The sequence below is a fragment of the Macrobrachium rosenbergii genome, chromosome 56 (genome assembly GCF_040412425.1).
Source record: "Macrobrachium rosenbergii isolate ZJJX-2024 chromosome 56, ASM4041242v1, whole genome shotgun sequence".
NCBI lineage: Eukaryota > Metazoa > Arthropoda > Malacostraca > Decapoda > Palaemonidae > Macrobrachium > Macrobrachium rosenbergii.
In genome coordinates, this window is record NC_089796.1 from 10035799 (window position 1) to 10054827 (window position 19029).

Consider the following 19029-nt stretch of genomic DNA (forward strand, 5'->3'; position numbering starts at 1 on the left):
TACTGATTATTATAACCAAATAAAAGTAACGGGAAATTCTGTGCCGTTCTTAAGCTTTAAATCTGATGAATGCGTACCATTGTCTTTTTCGCTTTGAATGAAATGTGTTGTAAATAAAACGTTGTCCTAGCTTTCATCTTTGACAGACTAAATACAGGGTTTCATCCATTTAACATTGAAGGTGGGTTGATACGAAAAACGGAATTTCCTTTTTATGTGTGTATCTGCTTTGATAAACTCTGCATCACAATGAAACAGTCGTAAACAGCACAAAAAAAAAAAATGCTCAAGGTTTGTGCGCTTCTAGCCAGTATCCCAGCCCAGCGAAGTACCAGGCCGCTTGGATGAGATGAATACAGGTATTGTCTATTTCCGGATATATTCTATATAAATAATGTAAATAAATGTGTGTCTGTTCAGTGTTTCTAGGCAAGCTACTAATCCACTGATATGACGTCAACGATGCAAATTCACCTGCTTCGCTAAAGCTGCCATCAGATATGGCCAAAAGTGGCGTTAAAAAAACATGGTTTTATTCATGACACGGACTCCCTCTTGCCGCCGAGGGAGCCTAATAGTCTCATGATAATCATTTTGGGAGGTCTAAACTGATGTCACCACATCTTTAGGTGTTTCCAGACAAAAGCCGTCTTTTTAATGGTGTTCACTCGGTACTTTTCATATCTTTTCAGTCAGCTGGGTTTTTTTTAGCATGCTTTATAAAGTGCTTCTCTATAGGCCTAACCGAAAACTGAGCTGAAATTCCATGCTTAATAAAATGGATCTCTGAGACCTGAGTTTCTTTGACATAAGCATAATTAATGTAAAAGCATCCTTTTAGTACCTGGTTTCATTACAGCTAATGGAAAAAAGAAAATGTAATTACTATTGGTATATTTGAAGTAGCAAAAACACTTGGATGTGATACATTGTTTACCAAATAGGAAAATTAAGTCTATAAATAATTTAACAGGTAAACAACAAGAACACACACATACATATGACTGGTAGCCTGCTTAACCCACTGGATTCGGATCTCGACGGAATACTATCAGAGCAGTAGACTCACATTGCATTATTTTATATATATCCGTTAAAGAGCTTTCCGACGTTGTTGACTGCGGCAAAGCAATGAAGTGTACACACGGACATTACGGATTGCTCTGAAAGCAAGAACCCGTACCAGCATACTCATACACACTGTATATATATATATATATATATATATATATATATATATATATATATATATATATATATATATATATATATATATATATATATATATATATACAGAGAGAGAGAGAGAGTGATAATCTGACACATTTGACAACTCGAATGTAAAACTCTTCATATTCCAACAAAACATGTTCCTATATGAGAGGACGAAAAAATATGACTGCGTGAATAAGGAAAAAGAAGTAGAGATACTACTTGAAATGTGACATTTCTGTCCTTTATGTCCAGGAAAATTCTAACAACATACGAACAATACCCAGTTTTACTAAGTCCGGCTTGAATCTCCGTAAATCTAGACAGAAATCGAGCTGCTCTTGTGAGTACATAATGAATTCGTAATTTGAGACTAACCTTCAACAAGATAACATTTTTTCCTGTCTTGCATGGTGCACTAGGTGGTAATCGCTGAGTAGAAACTTAATGTGGTTATCAGTGACCTTCGAAAAAGCTTTATAGGAAGTTTACCGAGCGTCTAACGGGGAAAAATCTTGCTTATCAACCACAGATGCAGAAAAGGTAGTTACAACAAAGCTCCAATTTTTATTAAATTTCGGAGAGAAAACGGACAGATGAAAAGGGAGGTCTCAAGTAATTTTTAAATGCAGCCATAATATCTCTCATAGAGCGGGAAAATTGGCTTCACTTTATCACACATGATGATTCTGATGGGAATACATATCAGTTTTTATTAATTTGCCAAGGGAAAATCGAGCAGATATGGAGAAAGAACCATCGCCCCTGCTTCAGGTTGTTGTTGTCTTGTGGACGAACAATTGTCTACAATTGGCAGAGCCATTAGTTCTGACACCGGTAAATCTGACGTTTGCCTGTATTTTGTATTGGTTTAGTTAAGATACGGGTATGGGAATGAATGATAGTGCAAAGTTATTCGTCTTGAGTTGTGCTAAATGAGAGAATAACGTTAATCGACCACGACAAACGTCGACTCCATGGGATGAAGGGTTTGTTTACGGTTTTGATCGACCAGTGACCCAGTAGGTTATTGCCTTCTGCCGAGTCCCACTCAAATATTCCGTTAGGTAAAGCCGAGGTCATGAGTTGAGAATATTGTTGGTTTATATTTCTTACTAATGAGTGACTTAAATAGCGTTGTATGCAGGCCTAAACTATTAACCACCCACTCTTAGGCTAGCTGTACCGTAGGCCGACCAAACTTGGGCAGCCTCCCGAAGTTTTGAAGTACTTTGGAGACTTATTACTGTACCAGTAGGTGGTCATATTTTGATAATATGCACAACACGGTGGAAGAGCTAAGAAAATTTAAAGGTTTTCTCATAGGTCATTAGGATAATTACAGATTATTAGGCTAGGCTGAGACTACAACGTTTCAACAAGGTAGACCTGTGTGGAAATTTATATAAATTATATAATCTGTAGGATGCATGCTTGGGGTAGTATGCAGAGTTGGGAGACAGGGGTAGGCATTGGTAATTTCGCCACCCATAGCCTATCCAATATTCAGTGTTACTTGGGGGGACTTAAGGGCAAGGGTAAAGCTTCCCCGGCCAAGTCAGGACGCGGTGCCGTAAGTCAGGTTAGGAAGGTCTGGTTAGGTCAAGACACAGCATTCTAGAAATAGCTTTGGTCTGTTTAGGCCTACACGGTCGGATTTCTCACGTCTACCCGTCTCCCAAGGCTACTCGGCGTCCATTCCCAATTTTGCATGCCTAGCCCATGTGATGTGTACATTGGGCTTCGCAGTCAGGAACTATTGTAGCAACAAAATTTAGATGAACCTAAGGTGTATCCTTATTGACACATGGTTTTTCTGATGATTTGGGGGTCCAAATTCACTGCATTACATGAAGTCAAGACCAGCACACAGATTTATCAGATATTTATTGAATCGTGGAAAACAATAAAACGAATTAGAAGTGTATCTGCTTACAGGAGCAGGTTGTAAAAAAACAAAGGGAATAAAGGGGAAACGTAATTAATGTCTTGGGATACATACCCATAGAATTTTTAGAAAATTATAAATCTCTGCTTAATTTTTTTTGATTTATCAAAAAGTGGCTGCTGAAGAGCAAGAGCCCATGCCAGGTTCCTACTTGGTTCCTGGTTCCTAAGTGCTCACTCCACAACACGGTTTTGGGCACACTACACTATTCGCTTGAGGTGCAGAGCTTTATTCCCATGGTTTTTTTTTTACAATCTCTGCTTCAGTAAGCAGATAAACTGTTCATTTTTTAGCAAATATACTTCTGTTTGCAGATCTGTCGAAAGAAGAGATTGAAAATAGGAAAGAAACACACACAAGGGAGCAGTGAATTTGGACCCCCTAAACTACTGAATTTTTTTCTTAATTTGTGTATTGGTATTTTTGCTGCAAGTCCACAGGCCTAGTTTTTTTTCATTTTTAGAGCAATTGGAAACCTTACCAGCTAATTACAGAGTAAAACTAGGCTATTGGAATAAAATAGTTTGTCATCATTATGTGTAGACTACTTAAAAATTTTAGGTAATTCTAAGGAATATCTCTGCAAGGAGATAATGTTTATCAATGAAATTTTTTTACTGAACAATATAGAAATGTATGTTGCCAATATGATGCAGTAAAGATGAGATAACTTGAAAAATTTACTGAAATAATGTGAGAAATTTGTTGTCTTTTGTTTGTTTTTTTTTTTTGTTTTTTTTTTTTGCAGAAAAGCTCATCGGGACACCATGTTTAGTATCAGCCCATTGTAGATTAACATATAAACATGAACAAAAGATGGTAAATTTCTCAAGTTACCTCACCTGTACTGCATTATAGTGACACTTTTCAGTGTTATACAGTTAAAAATTTTCCCTAATAAACAATATCTGTGTGTGGAGCTCTTCCTTAGAATTGCCAAAATTTTTACCATATAAACCATCTTGATGTGATCATGTTTAACTTGTAGGCCTATTCTTAAACTACCACATCCTGATAACTGTCTCTTTAACCAGAGTATAAGGCTAAATTGTCCAGCATGTGCTATCCAGTTCTGATGCCTAGGTAAGGTGTAAGTAAACTAGCCTCTTATAAGCTGGACTTAACCTTGAAATAGGCAAGCCTTAATTATTTTACAGTGGGTCCACAGGCTCAGACACACCTCACTTTTATTAACAGACTAATAACCCCTATCGAAGTTGAGCTATATTAGGCTGTTTGAATAGCTTAGGTCTGTTTTAAGAAATTTTCTGTCAATGATAGACAGTTACTAGGCTAGGCTAGGCAGGGTTGCTAAATTTGGTCATGCCTGGCAGATTAAGTGGTATGCATTAGGTATAGTCTTTTGACACTTAATACTAGGATTGGCCAATTTGTTAAGCCAACAAGGTCTGGCCACCATTATTAGGTCATTGAATGGTATTTTTAAACATATAGCTAAGTACTGCTGCAAAATGTACATGCTTGGTTAACCCTTTACACCACATTTTGTTTGATCATTTTTTATAATTACAACTTTCTACCTTAGGAGGTTTTCAGTTTGTTTTGAATAAATCTGAGCTTCAATTTTTTTATTAACTTCAATCCAGGTGCCAGTTTATGGACACCAAGAGCTCTTGGGTAGGGAAACCACAGAAAATGGGTAATTTAGTATGGTTTTGATGTTGAGAATAGTTCAAAACCTAAAAAAACTATAGGAAGAACATAAATTTTACCTTCAAAATTCTAACCAAATGTATCAGCTAACTACCCTTGAATTTTAAAGAAATATAAAACCAATGAAAAATTAGAAAAACTTCAACATACCTAACCCTGTATGGCTTCATCGCAAACCTAACCTAACCAAATATGGCTTAGAACCCAACAGCTCCCATACTGCTGCAAACAATCAAACCTCTGTGCACAGTATTTCTACTTCAGTCCCTTTCATCAGTTGGTTCCTGATTAGAAAACTACTCATTGGTAATCAACAAATAACTGCCAGCGTACTTGTGACTTTGAAGATTGGTTCAGGGATTCCAGCGCAGTTTTGTGATATAAACAACTGAGAAAATTATTAACAAAGTGAAAATTTTCAATGAAGAAATATTTGTATTATACAACAGATTCCTTAAAATCTGACACAGAATAGACATATTAGCATCTTCCTATTGTTTTAGGCACAAAACCTATTCTACAATACCATAATTTCTGTTGTTTTTTAGAAGTTTGTGTGCTCTGCAATGGGAACAGGTGATTGCTGTCAGCAGAACAACTTTTCTCATTATTCTTGTAAAATTCACGAATAAGTGGTAACAGTGGAAAATGCACATCTGACATGAAGCCATTCCAGTTTTCAAGTAAATAATTCCACTCTCACTTCACAGTCATTGGCCAGTTATGCGGTCAGTAACATACACACAAACACATTTTTGCTCCTACACAGTTACAAACCTTCATTCTTTACATGGGGTGTGTTGAGCTTGCAAACACGAGCTGAAATGGCTAATTAACTTTTAGACAAGGTCATTAACTATAGACAGTTGGGCCAGATTGTGTGATTATAGTTAATCAAGTATGTAGTGCCCAGAACCTTTACACGTTTAACTTACGTACTGTATGTTTTTTTCAGGTTTTTGAAGATGGAGACGAAAACCGAGGTAATTGTTGAAGATGACGAAATGGAGGATGGTAGTATATTTGTCTGCTTTATGTGTGAGCAGGAATTCAGTAAAGTTTCCCTTCTCAACTCTCACATGCAGACTCACAAAAACATGCCAGGTATGAGTGGTAGATGTTTTTCTAAACAATTATTGTCATCATACTGCTCAACAGCATTTCCTGTTTGTATTTTGATTAATTTATATGTGTGATAATGGCATATTTATTAAGTACTGTAAACTTTCGACAGAAATGACCAAAGAGTTTCCTTCGCGACGGCGTGGTAGAGGTCGTGGACAGGGGAGTGGTGGTGGAAGGCCACGCGGAAGAGGAAGAGGCAGGGGACAAGGAAGAGGAACTGTATTACCCATTCAAATTGACTTGGATGATTCCAAAGATGATACTGTTTATATAAAACAAGAAATAGACAGAAGTCCAAAGAAAGATGGTTGTGGTTACATGAAGCAAGATGTGGATAACAATAGAGTAAAGAAAGAGGAAGTAGTGTACATCAAGCAAGAAACTGACAGCAGCTGTGTAAAGAAAGCACAAAGAATAAGGTAATATTATGCATATTCTGTACTGTATTTTGAATCAAAGACAGACAGTATTGTAGTTTATTATTATAGCTAACTGACCAACCAAAGGAAACTGATGGAGGCGTTAGGTGCTTTAAATGTTAATCTTTCACAGCCTGTGGATTTTAGCAGAAAATGAATTAACGTAGATTTTGATGAATTTTTTGTTAAATAGTAGTACGAAATTTTAGTTTCATGTCTTAAAGTATGACTTTATTAGCTTTAATGATTATCTTGAAGAATAATGTTTGGAATTATTTTTGTTGTCATTGTGTAATAGGTAGTTTTAAAATTTGATGTCAAGGGGATGTCTTTTTTTTTTTTTTTTAATAATAATTTAGCTCTGATTCTACTATACTGTATAGTATTTGTATGTAATCAGAAATAGTTGAAATTTACCCCTAAGTCCACTAATACTATACATAGTCTTGTTTAGAAGCAGTTCAGACTTGTATGTAATATTGTTATTAGTGCCATGATTACTTTTTAATTTGCTTTTAACATTTTGCAAAATACTATGTTTTCATATGTAATTTTTCTTTTTCAGGCAGTATTTTCAGAGTCGTTTGTTATCATCAGGAAGAGGGCCTGAAAAGAAGGCCATAACTTTTGATGACGGAGATGATGATTTCAGTGAAGGTGGCTTGGGAATACCTCTGGCTGAAGATGAAATTATGATGGTTCCACAACCAAGCAAGAAGATGATGCCTGTGAAGACCCCTCCATCTGCCATGATTGTGTCAACAGAACCTAAAGTATTCCATACACCATCTGCAAGTGGTGCACCTTCTACAAATAAAAAAGTGAAACTTAGGTACAGTGTTTTAAGAGTTGACCGTTCACAAAGCATGACTTAACATTTTATTTTTAAATTTCTCCATGACTTTATGGGCATTCCTTCAGGGTTTATTTTCTCCTGCATGCATGTCTACTATTTTTCAGACGTAAATACTTCTCTTTCCTTTCTAATCACATGCTCAAACCCCCTCAGCCTATTTCCCTGATCAGGACACCACAGCTTTCAGTAGCATCTCTGTGGAATTTAATAATTTATAATATGAACTTTCCAATTAACTCCAACTATGTATTGCAGCAATTTGATGAAATTACTGAATCATAAGTATATAACATACATAAGTCAGTCTGAACTACTTAATGACAGTAAAAGCCTATAACTCACAATTGGACTTGGCAGTAATACAATGGGACTTGGCAGTGGTTATCCTCAGTAAATGCCTTATTTATTTATATATAAATGATTTGTTTAACCAGGCCTCTGAACCACTTTTAAATTTCATTGCTTCATGTCCTAATAGTTGACAGGTTGAATGCAAAACGTTTTACAGAAGTGTGGATTCACGTATTCTGATGCATGACTGTAATTGTTAGATTTAGAAGACACTGTAATCAATTTAAAGAGATACAGTATTGTTTGGTTTTCCTTTGGGTGTCCTATGTAGTTGTCAAACTTTTTAACTTCACCTTGCTCTTATTATCCTTACTTTAAGAACTAGCCCCTAGAAATGTGACTTGGTAGCCTTGTAATTAAAAACAGTATTACAGTTATATCAACTAATGTTGTATGCAAAGCTCTGAAGTACAGTAATTTTCAAGTAAATTTTTGTCAGTCATCAACTTAATAGTGTATTCAGCTGTTAAGATTTAAGAAATAACAGTTTACTAGACGTGATATATCTAATTTTAGATTCTTTAGGTCAGTGCAATAAAAGTTGAGAATTCTGAATCATTAAAATTCATAATACCTAGTAGTAATGAATATTTGATTATTGTACAAGAAGTAAAATTAATTCTGAATCAGCTGATTTCTCTCTTCAGCTGATTGGGTGAGGCATGAATGAACTATTGGAATTTGTTTAATTGTTGTGAAGTGTTCTGTTGATATTAATGTGAGGGTGTTCGTTCTCCCTGACAACCATTTTTATTTTACTCTTCAGGAAGAAATTGATTGTGCAAGAAGTAGTGTATGAGGAAGTGGAAGATGATGAAGATGGTGAGGAAATTGTCAAGACTATATCATCTGTACCTGTATCAATGGCAACGCCAACTACGACTGCAGCCACAGTTGTACGTATTTATGTATCTCTTGGACCATTGTTAGCTCATCTGAAACTTTTTAGTTTATTGTTTACATGGTGAACTTTCATTGGTAAAAGTCATGTGTATTATATCTTTGGTTGTTTATAATGCTTGCCTTGTCTGGTAAGGTACATTTACTTTTGCTGGTCACTCAGTAGAATTGAGAATACCTGTACTGCAGTAGGGACAAGTTAATGGTGCTTTCAACACAGCGATGTATTGTGTAATGGGGTGTCATCATTGATGGGACCAGCAAATAATGTAAAACTCAACCTGATACCTGTAGAATTAAATAATAGGAGTGGATGTGTTGAGGTGATTAAGTGAAAAGGCTGAGAGCGTGTCATCCCCACGTTTTAAGACACTTTGACGCATTATTATTATTTGTTTATGTAGGCTGTTGACATAAACACAATACTAAACAAAAACTTTTTGAGAAAATATATCCTTCACTTTAAAGGAAAGCTGATCTGGTGACGTTTTTGGTATTTTGTCTCTTCAAGATTACACTTGTTTTGTGTGTAAGGCCAGTCCTAGATGTAGATCAGATGCAAAATTATTTTGTATGAGAATTTTATTGCCAAAGGAAAATATACACTTGGGCATTATGAAGTAAATAATCATTAAAATTTTTATTATTAAAATAATTTCAGCCTATTCTGTAGTTTTTGTAGTGAGTCACTGTTAGGTAGGGTGGATGGTCTTGGATTGATTTTTATGTCATGAAATAAGGCCAAAGGCAAAAGACTTTTTTTGTCATAGCTTAGGTTTTGTTAAATGTATAAAGAGGTAACTTTGTGAATGTAGTATACTTTTGATTCCATGTAGGCTGAGATTTATTTTCACTATATTAATTAGATTAATGAGACATCTGAGACACTTATGTCTCACCTGAAGGATTTGTTCTTGAGTGAAAACTAAAAATTTATGATAATAACAGTAGTAACAATATTGATGATATTTTTGTAAATTCCAGTTGTATTATAGTGTTATAAAAGTTGGCTTGGTGCAAGTACTGGTAACCTATATCATTTGGGTAAAATTTAGCCTACCAGATACCACATCCGTGCTTATGAGACCCTGGTATATATTTTGACCAACTTTTTGGTGGGCTAAAAAGGGGGTCTTATATGCCATCAGATATCATGCACAGACCAGATCCTTTAATCACAGTTCCCACCTCAGCCACCTTGCATTTTGCATGAGACCAACGAAAACAGTGCTTAGTGACAGCAAGTGAGTGACGGATATTCCCCTACTCTCCCCCTGTAACTACTAATTAAACACCTTGTTAGCTCATGCTAAAGGATACTCTTATAAAAAGGCTCTAGTTTGTTTATCTAGAAAAATCCAAAACACTTTAAGAAAAAATTGATGTTTTAACGAGACCAGTGAATGACATTTTTTAATTGTCTTAGGACTTGCCTGAAGTGTATGTTTTGGAGTGATGTAAAACTTAGAGCAAGGTAGAGTTAAAAATGTTGTACACCTAAGCACTGGGAAACCAAAGAGAGCAAATGTGAAATAAAAGGTAGAAACAACACATCTGTGGTGAACCTTTAGTTAGATGTCCAGTGTGCCATGCAAGATAAGCTGTAAGTGGTACCCCTGTGAAGTCCTTAGCTGTGCGAATAAGGAAAATTTACAGTTGTAGTGCTCGAGCATTGTTCATTTCTTGGCCTCTTTTTCAGGTTATAAAAGAGAAGCCACAGTCAAAGGTTTTGTTGGACCCAGATGATGAGGACGAGGATGAGGATGAGGGAGATATCATTGAGGTAAGATTGCATGTATTAATATAATTTCTTATTATTGTAGAATAGTACCTTGAATTTAGCTGGATGATGTTTATTTGTTCATGTATTTATAATTACATTTTCTGCATATAGTGAATAATAAGATAGTTTCATTATCATAGGGTTAAGCATGAATGGAAATAAATTCGCTCTACATTCCTCCATCCTGTGCCTTTTTTTGCCCGAACTTCCATCAGGTCTAGGTTTTCATCTGCCCTTTTTCCATGATATCCTGGGCTTTCTGTGTAGGTCCTTGTCCTACTACATCCATATATACTGCTTTTCTAACTAACTGCTCCTTAACCCTTCTCCTCACGTATCCATACTGTCCTTCATTCTTTTGGATCTTATTCAGTTTTCTAGGAATTGGACATGATATCTCTCTCTGCCAATTTTTCATTGGTCATGTGATGTTCCTAATTGACATAGGCTGTGAATCTTGATATTCTTGCATACACTTTTTCAATTTTCATTACCCTTGTCAGTGTCATGTTTCAGCTGCATAAAGCAGTACAGGCCTTCTTAACTAAATCATGTCTCAACTAATGGGACATTTTTATTGACTAATAGTCTGGCTATCTCTTCACTTTTTCTATGCTGCAGCAACACTCGCTTACTCCCCTCTCAACTCCCACTTTTCAATCCTGTGTGTGTGTCCCCAGTGTAACAGAACTGCCTTGCTTTTTCCAAGATTTGCACTTCTTCAACCTTTCAGGCATCGAAAATGTTGTAATCCATGTATATTTGTAATGCTTAGCATCTCTTGTGATGTCATCCTTTGTATCCTCTACTGACTTGACCACCCCTTCCAACCATGGCCAGTTTCTTGTCTATTTTTTCAGTTGCAGCCTTTCCAGTTACCTTAGGCTCTAATTTGTTTATGTTGATTTTTTGTTTCCTTTGCATTCCATTGTTCCCTCTTTCAAACATGTTTTCTTCCTCTCTCAGATTTTGCTGTTAACATTAAGTTTGTAGTAGCTCATAGGTGCCAGCAATAGTTTACTCCATAATGATGGTAATGAACAAAGGATTCAAGTGTGATCCTTGATCGGCATCAACATTTATAGCAAATACTTTCATATACACCACTGTCCTTACTCTAGGCCTAGTTTTAATAAGTCTTTTGACCATAATTATAAGGGCCTTTTTCATCCCTCTGATCCTATCTACTCTTTTGTAAGGTTTCCACATATTCAGGTAAGCTTATGGATGATTGGCTGTCTTGTGCTTTTTTTGAAATCAGTTATTCTGGATGGTTCTGTGGCTTAATCCAATTTTCATCTTCCCAAGGGGCCTTTTACCCAGTGCAAATGTTATATTCTCAGATGGTCCCTCTGATATGCCAATGTACACCAGTTCATGTTAATTTTTTTTCTTAACACAAAAAACTCAGGATACTGCCTCAGTTATTCTGCTTTTTCAACTATTAAATATTTTGCCCCATTTCCATCTTTTCCTCTGAATATTTTCTGTTTTTCCTTTGCACCATTGAGATTGATTCCATTTCTCCCAACTCTTCTTCATTCCCCTTGCCACCTGCTTTTTAGCCTCCATGTCTCTTCTCTGTGTACACATTTCTATCCTTCTTACCTCTCTGCTGGAGCTTGAAAGTCCCTTTCTTCTCTACAGTGCCCCTTTTGTACATTTTGATTTCACCATCATGTGCCTCCTCCTCTGTAGCCCTTCCCCAGTGTCACTGAATACTATTTCCTCTGCCTTTTGTAATCCTTTAAGCAGTTTTCATTGACCACTTTTTGTTGCTATATCTGCTGACTTTCTCTTGGTGTTCTTTTTGACTTATTTCATGCTTTTTCAATTTCAGCCCTGTATTCTTGTGACTGATTTCATCATTTATGCCTCTTCATCAAGACAGATTGCCAGAGTCTGTTGCGTTATGCATGCTTCACTTTGTATACCTACAATCCATTTCTTTGATGCCATTTGTAATTTACATTGTAATAATATCAATCTGTCATCTAGCTATTCCTTTATCATGTTTTTCATGTATTATGATGAAATCATGGAAGTTTTCTACTTTCCATCAGCCTAAGCGCTCAGAACTGCTTCAGATCTGGCTTTTTTTTTATTGGTCCCTCAGTTATGTCAAAATCTTCTTGTTCATGTTCATTCTTTTTGTTCAGTAATTTTATGAATACTGCATCCATCATTTTGTTAAATACCTCTTCAAATTTAATTTCTTACTTTTCATCTATAGTTTACCCCTTTTTATCTTGCATATTGTGTCCGTTTTCCACCTTTTCTATCATATCTCATCCATTTTTCTATCTTAGGCTTTTTCTTCCTTTTGTCTTTTGTGAAATTTATGCACAATTGAGTTTAAGCATGAAGTAAATTAAGGGCTTCATTTTAGATTTTAAGTTTGGCTACAAGAGTAATTTTAGATTGCTGATTTCTTCACGTTATCCAGTACCCACTAAGTTCCAAGACCATCAGAAAACAGGGAGTCCAATTGTTAATGATGGTACAGTAAACCCCCCGTATTCGCGGGGGATGCATACCGCACCCCCCCTACGAATAGCTAAAATCTACGAATACTTAAAACACCTCTAAAAACACTTAGAACTGCCTATTTTGATAGTTTAAACACACAAAGAAAAATCTAAAAATGCTTATACCTGAGTATTTTAATAGTTTCATCACAAAAATGCATTTAGTCATGCAAATGATATGAAAGTACAGTAATTAGTGAACATTTCTCAGTGAAAAATACCGTGAATGGGCGAATTTTCCACGCATAATGGGTATATACGTTCCACAGAGAAATCCATGAATAGTGAGACCGCAAATACAGGGCGTTTACTGTATACTCATATTCATGGTCCCCTCTGGACTTTGATTAGTGTCCTTGTTAAACTACTTACCATTAATAATAATCAGGACTTTGACCTTGGATAACTGACCATTTTGAAGATGAAAGGTTTGAAATTGACAACACCTTGTTGGGGTAAAAAATTTTATCGTAAATCGCTCTTATTACTGCACTGCTTCCCCATCCCCAATCAAAAAAAAAAATCCCCCTGTCTAGTATACCTGCAGTATGTCTGGATTTCACAAAACTATTTAGATTTTGTCTAAGAACAGATGTGAAAAAAGAGAGGTATGTTGCATTGTCAGAATATTACCCGTACACCATGAGATTCTTTTTGGATATGGTCTGGCCATTGCTAGGTGCTACACTAATGCACAGACTTTTGAGGCTTATATTTGACATTGAAAATGTGATAGAAAATGTATGTCTAAATTTAGTATCAAGTCTACTACTGACTTTTCCAGTAGTAGTCTGGTTGTATACTGAGTTGAATTCTTTGGTTTGAGTGATGTAACAGTGAGTTTTAGTGCCCTGACCTTGTTTCTATAAGAAAAAAAGTCTTGCCCTTTGTTCATGAATTTCTTAATTTCTGCAGTTTTTCTACCTCTGCTTTTTTCGTATAGAAAAAGTCTTGCCCTTTGTTCATGAATTTCTTAATTTCTGCAGTTTTTCTACCTCTGCTATCCTGATGGAACTATATCTTGCTTTCTGGTCTGAAGGCTACACTCTTTGGTTTTGTATGTCATTATTCCTTTTCAGCAATTTCAGTGCATGATTCTCAAACACCATTCACTTATGTAGGCAGTCCCCAGTTATCGGTGGCCTCGGTTATCAGCAATCCCGTTTTACAGAGCTTGTCTAGTGACGACAAGAACTGGATTTTCGGTGCTGATATCCACTTATCGGCGCCAATACCCTCCTAACAGGGGTGCTGATCCCCACTTACTGGCACCGATATTCATCAATTTCCAGTTATTGGGGATTTTCGGTTATGGTCATGCTGTTGGGAACGGAACCCCTGCTGATAACCGGGGACTGCCTTAATTCTTTGTACTCTTCAATACTAGTCTCTTCTTGTAAGGTCTATAGGTTTCTTGCATTTTCAGAGATTGAAGGCCTCTGGTTTAAGTTTTATTTCTGCTCTGTTCTTCAAGGGAATGCAGGCCAACTTGCTCCTGTTCTGTTTTGTTTCTATTTGCCAACAGTTAAATCCTTCATTTATCTTACCTCTTAGATAACCAGATTCTTCCTACACCCCAACTATCAATAGTAATTGCTACAATAGTAATTGCTGAAAGTTTATAAAAATCTCTCAGTTCTCACTTTGTTGTTCCGTTGGACAAATTATGGCACAAGGTGCTTTTAGCCAAAGCTCCTACTATAGCTTCACTGCTTCCCTCTCTGCAAGCATATTTCCATACTTTTTTTATATCGGATTGCTCTGTAACTTCTGGATGGTGTGCAACATTAGTTATCTATTGTCACCTGTCCTTTTCCTGCTCTATTTCAGTGTTACTCATCTTCCAGTCTGTGTTTTGCATCCAGGCCTTTTCTCCTTCATTCACCTCCCAGCCCTATTCTGTTGATGACACTCCATCTAGAATTGCTCAGTTGTCATGTATTACTTCTGATTCTCTTAGTTAACGTAAGCGGAACCCATGGCAGTCAGATTCAGTGCTTCCAGGACAACCTTGAATTATTTACAATGGAAATTTGTTTGAATCTTTCACCTTAATCCATGTTTTGGGTGTGCAGGGATCTTGGATATATCACATTGATCAGATTGCTTAATCAGACTGAGAATAATTGGGTGTCTTGCTTAGACACTTGAAATTCTTTTCATCTTGGTTATTTTTGTACTCTTGGAGTATTGCTTTATATTTAGGGCGATGCTTATACCTCCTTCAGTAGGATGAATCTAAGGTATTTCATTGGAGCAGTGATTCCAGACTCACTTCATCCCTAATTCTCTTCATTTCAATTCCAAGGTGACTTATTTTTTTCTATAGAGACATTTTGGTCACTGTTCAGAGTACACAACTTACAGAATATTTTTGCTGTCAAGCCTTCAAATTCTCTGTTTGCTTCTGTCTTCCTGACCATTAACCACACTTCATTTAAGAGGCACAAAGGTCGGTCACTTCCTTTGTGGCTGAGCCCTATCCATTTATTTTTTTTCAAGCCTTTGCAAGAAAACGGTTTTAGGTTACGTGTGTCATTGGCCAGTACCCTAAAGGATAATCTTTAAATTGGGAAGTGGTTTTCATTGAACCTTTATGCAATAAGTTTACTTGTGTGGTTTTCACTTCTGTGGTTAAATAGATCATAATGCTTGTTATATATCTATTTGCTTATTGATGGTCATGTTTTAAATATTTTTGTAAGAAATGTCACTGGGAGTTTTACTCAGTGTCTTTTAACATTTTATTTTTGCAGTAAAAATTGTTTCTTATGTTTAGATTCATTTAAATTGAACATGTAAACCCTATGTTTCTGTTATAGAATATACAGTATATCTAAAAGGGTCAGACTAATATGTTTATGTCTATGCACTAACACCATTCTGTTTTATTTCTTGTCGCAACGCAGCTGTCAGAGGAAGACGATGTAAGTCTCATATTAAAATGTTGGGCTGGCTTGGTAGACATTTACTCTTCCCTTCCTCCTTCCCTCATTATTTTTATTATGTCTTTGTTTATCTTCTTTTAAGAATGGCAGGTCACAACATATTTTGTATAAAGTCAGTGTGTGCCTTTTTGTCCACGTAAAACTGTTTAGTCTAAAAAAAATTTCCAGTAGTATTTTAAACTTTGAGTTGAATTTTGATGGTATAGCAGTTACAGTACATTGCTCATGCATTTTGGAAATAAATTTAATTTTAGTTTTCACATAATATTTCAAAAGTACAGGCATTAAGATCAGTCATTTTTTGGTGATGATCCAGTAGAAGAACTTCATTCATTGTATGTGGAATATCTGTACTGTACTGGGCTTTAGCAAATGTTGTAACTTGTTTGGGTACATCTCCATCGGTGTTAGTTGCTGTTTTGCCTTTTTGTGTGTGTGTGTGTCTGATGTTTTGGAGTGGAATTGTTTTAGTAACCAGCAGTTAACCATTATATATAATGCATATATAGCCATTGTATGTAATGTGTATATAGCAGAGAATTTTCTTACTTTTTAGTCTATTTTTGTCATTCTTATATTCCTCAGCATTTTTTTTGTCACATGTCGTCACTTCTTAAAAAATGAATGTGGGAATGTCCTGCTATCTGTGGTTTCTGTTGGATTCCATCTTGCATTTTCAGTTTTTTGGAGATAGTAAAATATTGCACTTATTTTGATGCATACTAGACATGCTTGATTTGTGTCATATAGGAAGAGTATAGGAGACTGGTATGCACACAGCTATCTTTTTGCAATTTATTATATCCAGCAATTGTGGTATGCACACAGCTATCGTATTGCAGTTTATTATATCCACTTTATTATTTAAGTTAATGGGGTCTTGTGAAATGTAATTGAATAGGGTTAATGCCATATTTTAAAGATTCACAATTTTCCATAGGACAGTTGATTATATTTTGGTGTGGATATTGCATTGAGTGTGGATCAAGATTTTGTATGGCTTTTCAATTTTTATTATTTAAATGTGCTCCGTGCTGTTTATAAAATAAAATGTAAATGACATAAGTCATGTGATGAAAATACCACTTCTTTGAAATCAGATATAAATTTCTTTGAAATCATGTTTAAACAAGGATACTGTATAGGAACTTTCACTGTTTGTGCCTTTATCCCAAAAACCAAATCAGCCAAGGAGCTGTATCTGTTAAAAAGAATAAGGGTTAAGCAGATTTAAATGAACAGTCAAATACTGTACAAGACATCCCACAGTGTTTCAGATTGTTTTTGCCTGTTATTTTTCTGTTTATTCTTGAAGTCTGGATGCAAATACCTTCAGTTTTTTTTTTATAAGATTTATGAAGCATGATTATTTAAATATTTATCTCTGAGAAGATAATTTGGTTAAATTTGAAATATCTTTAACATGGCAATTACAAAGATTACTTGTTGATTGTAAGCATGGGTAAGAATGTCATGGTTTCTAAAAATATTTTAATTTTTGTAGTATGTACAGCAAAAACAAGGGGTCATTGGAATGAGGCAGCTAACTCAGGTTTACTTGTGTATAAATATTTAAGATGGGTTTGAGGACATTCTGTTGGGTTGACTTCTGGTATCAGAGGTGAGATATGAACTTATCGACACACCCCAAATTAGAAGTTAATCAGTAGTGTGTGCGCTACTGAATGAAAGTGTGGTTTTTGCTGCTTCAACCTTATTCATTTCTTGAAGATGCTGTTGTAGCTTTCCAGTGGTCATGAAGAAATTTAACAACAGCTTGAATAAATTAGTCAAATATCCACTCATCTTTCTGGAGGAATAAGATCCTTGGGGTTGTACCTCAACCTAAGGCCTAGTGATGCTGTTAGCCTTGACTGGACCAGTCTTCAATCCTAGATTTTCCACTCTATAGGGATAAAACCACTCTTTCAAGATATTCATGAGATCTATTCATCTCTCGAAATGAAAAAAAAAAATCTTCATTTTTCATAAATTAGAAAGTTAGTCATCATTTTAGTTGCTCTACAACTTATATAGATTAACTATGAGAAAATGTTAATGAACAAGAACAAAATAAATCTAGGAATAGTTTATAGAAGTCAGAATACAACTAGAAAACTTAAAGACTTGGTGGCACTTCTGTCATCCAACTTAGAGGAGTGTGATTATGGCAATGTACAAATTTCATCCAAGATCATATGAATTGTTGATGGTGGGCCAGCATGAAAGGGGGTTGTTTGCTTTACTAATATGTATACATAAAACTGGTTCAGTTATTCCAGCATGCACACTTCAGTGCATAAAACTGGTCCAGGGGTTCCAATAAGCACACTCCAATGTAGTATGGACGTGCCATTATTTATTCTTCTATCATATACCTAGTACTGTACTGTATATATTTCATTCATTACCAAGTTGAATATAAGTTGTGAACACTTACTTAAATGTTAGCAGCAACCTATAGATTGAGATTAAGATTATAGCTGAGATTAAGATCACACCTGATACACAGTACTGTAACAGAAAGCATGTGCAGTAAGTTCCTCATTTTTCTTTACTTGTGGTTGAATATTGAAACAAGTTTTATTAATGATGGTTGATTGATCAGTAATGAACTCAAGTGTTTTTTTTTTTTTTTTTGCTTCTTTTTAGGCTTTTGACTTTCCTAATAATATTGGTAGTAAGGAAGGCAAGAAACCTGGTCGACGAAGTCAGCCTCGCGGTGCAGATGATGGTCCTGGTATTCCTTGTGAAGAGTGCGGGAAAGAATTCCGGTAGGTTCTCTTGTGTGTTATATGGAACAAATAATTGTCCTCTTTTTTAATACATTGGAAGCATGCTAATCCAGACTTATTTCAAGGGATAAGTTCTGAGCAAAACGAGTGTAGGGATGGGAGGAGGGAAGTGAAACCCTTTATGATTGTTGGGTTTGTATGAAAAATGTTTTTTTTTTTTTTCCCTCTTTTTAAAATAAGGACATAGTTTGCTCATTAAGACTTGGTAGATATTGGATCCCTGAATAGCAGTTCAAAGAGTAGGATGGTGAACTGTCATGAAAAATACAGCTGTCTGAGCAAGGTACGTTCTTAGGAGAAGGGAGTTCCTGTGAAGGAGTGTAAAGGGAAACCGTTTAGGTTATGTGGTTTATTATCAGTGGTTTATTATCAGCACAGGTGACAGGAGTCCAAGTACTGTACTCACTTAACCAAATAAAAGCATACAGTGGCCCTGGTGACATCTGGAAGGTACTGGAAACAAGAGACAAGTTAAGAAGAGTGGCATCAA

At 35.8% G+C, this 19029-nt stretch overlaps 1 protein-coding gene across 3 annotated transcripts in view; it reads left to right on the forward strand.

Annotated features, from left to right (window-relative positions):
• The first annotated feature begins 1917 nt into the window (after positions 1-1917).
• Positions 1918-19029, forward strand: part of LOC136836415 (myoneurin-like) — a 30743-nt gene continuing 13631 nt past the window's right edge. The window contains exons 1-8 of one of the 3 annotated variants that reach the window (XM_067100630.1): positions 1918-2049; positions 5790-5938; positions 6069-6378; positions 6944-7210; positions 8352-8481; positions 10185-10268; positions 15706-15723; positions 18397-18518. In XM_067100630.1, the coding sequence (XP_066956731.1) occupies positions 5800-5938; positions 6069-6378; positions 6944-7210; positions 8352-8481; positions 10185-10268; positions 15706-15723; positions 18397-18518 (1070 nt within the window). In that variant the 5' untranslated portion in view covers positions 1918-2049; positions 5790-5799. Of the gene's footprint in view, positions 2050-2143; positions 2280-5789; positions 5939-6068; positions 6379-6943; positions 7211-8351; positions 8482-10184; positions 10269-15705; positions 15724-18396; positions 18519-19029 lie in introns of those variants that run through there. The other 2 variants (XM_067100631.1, XM_067100632.1) reach the window with 2 other exon arrangements.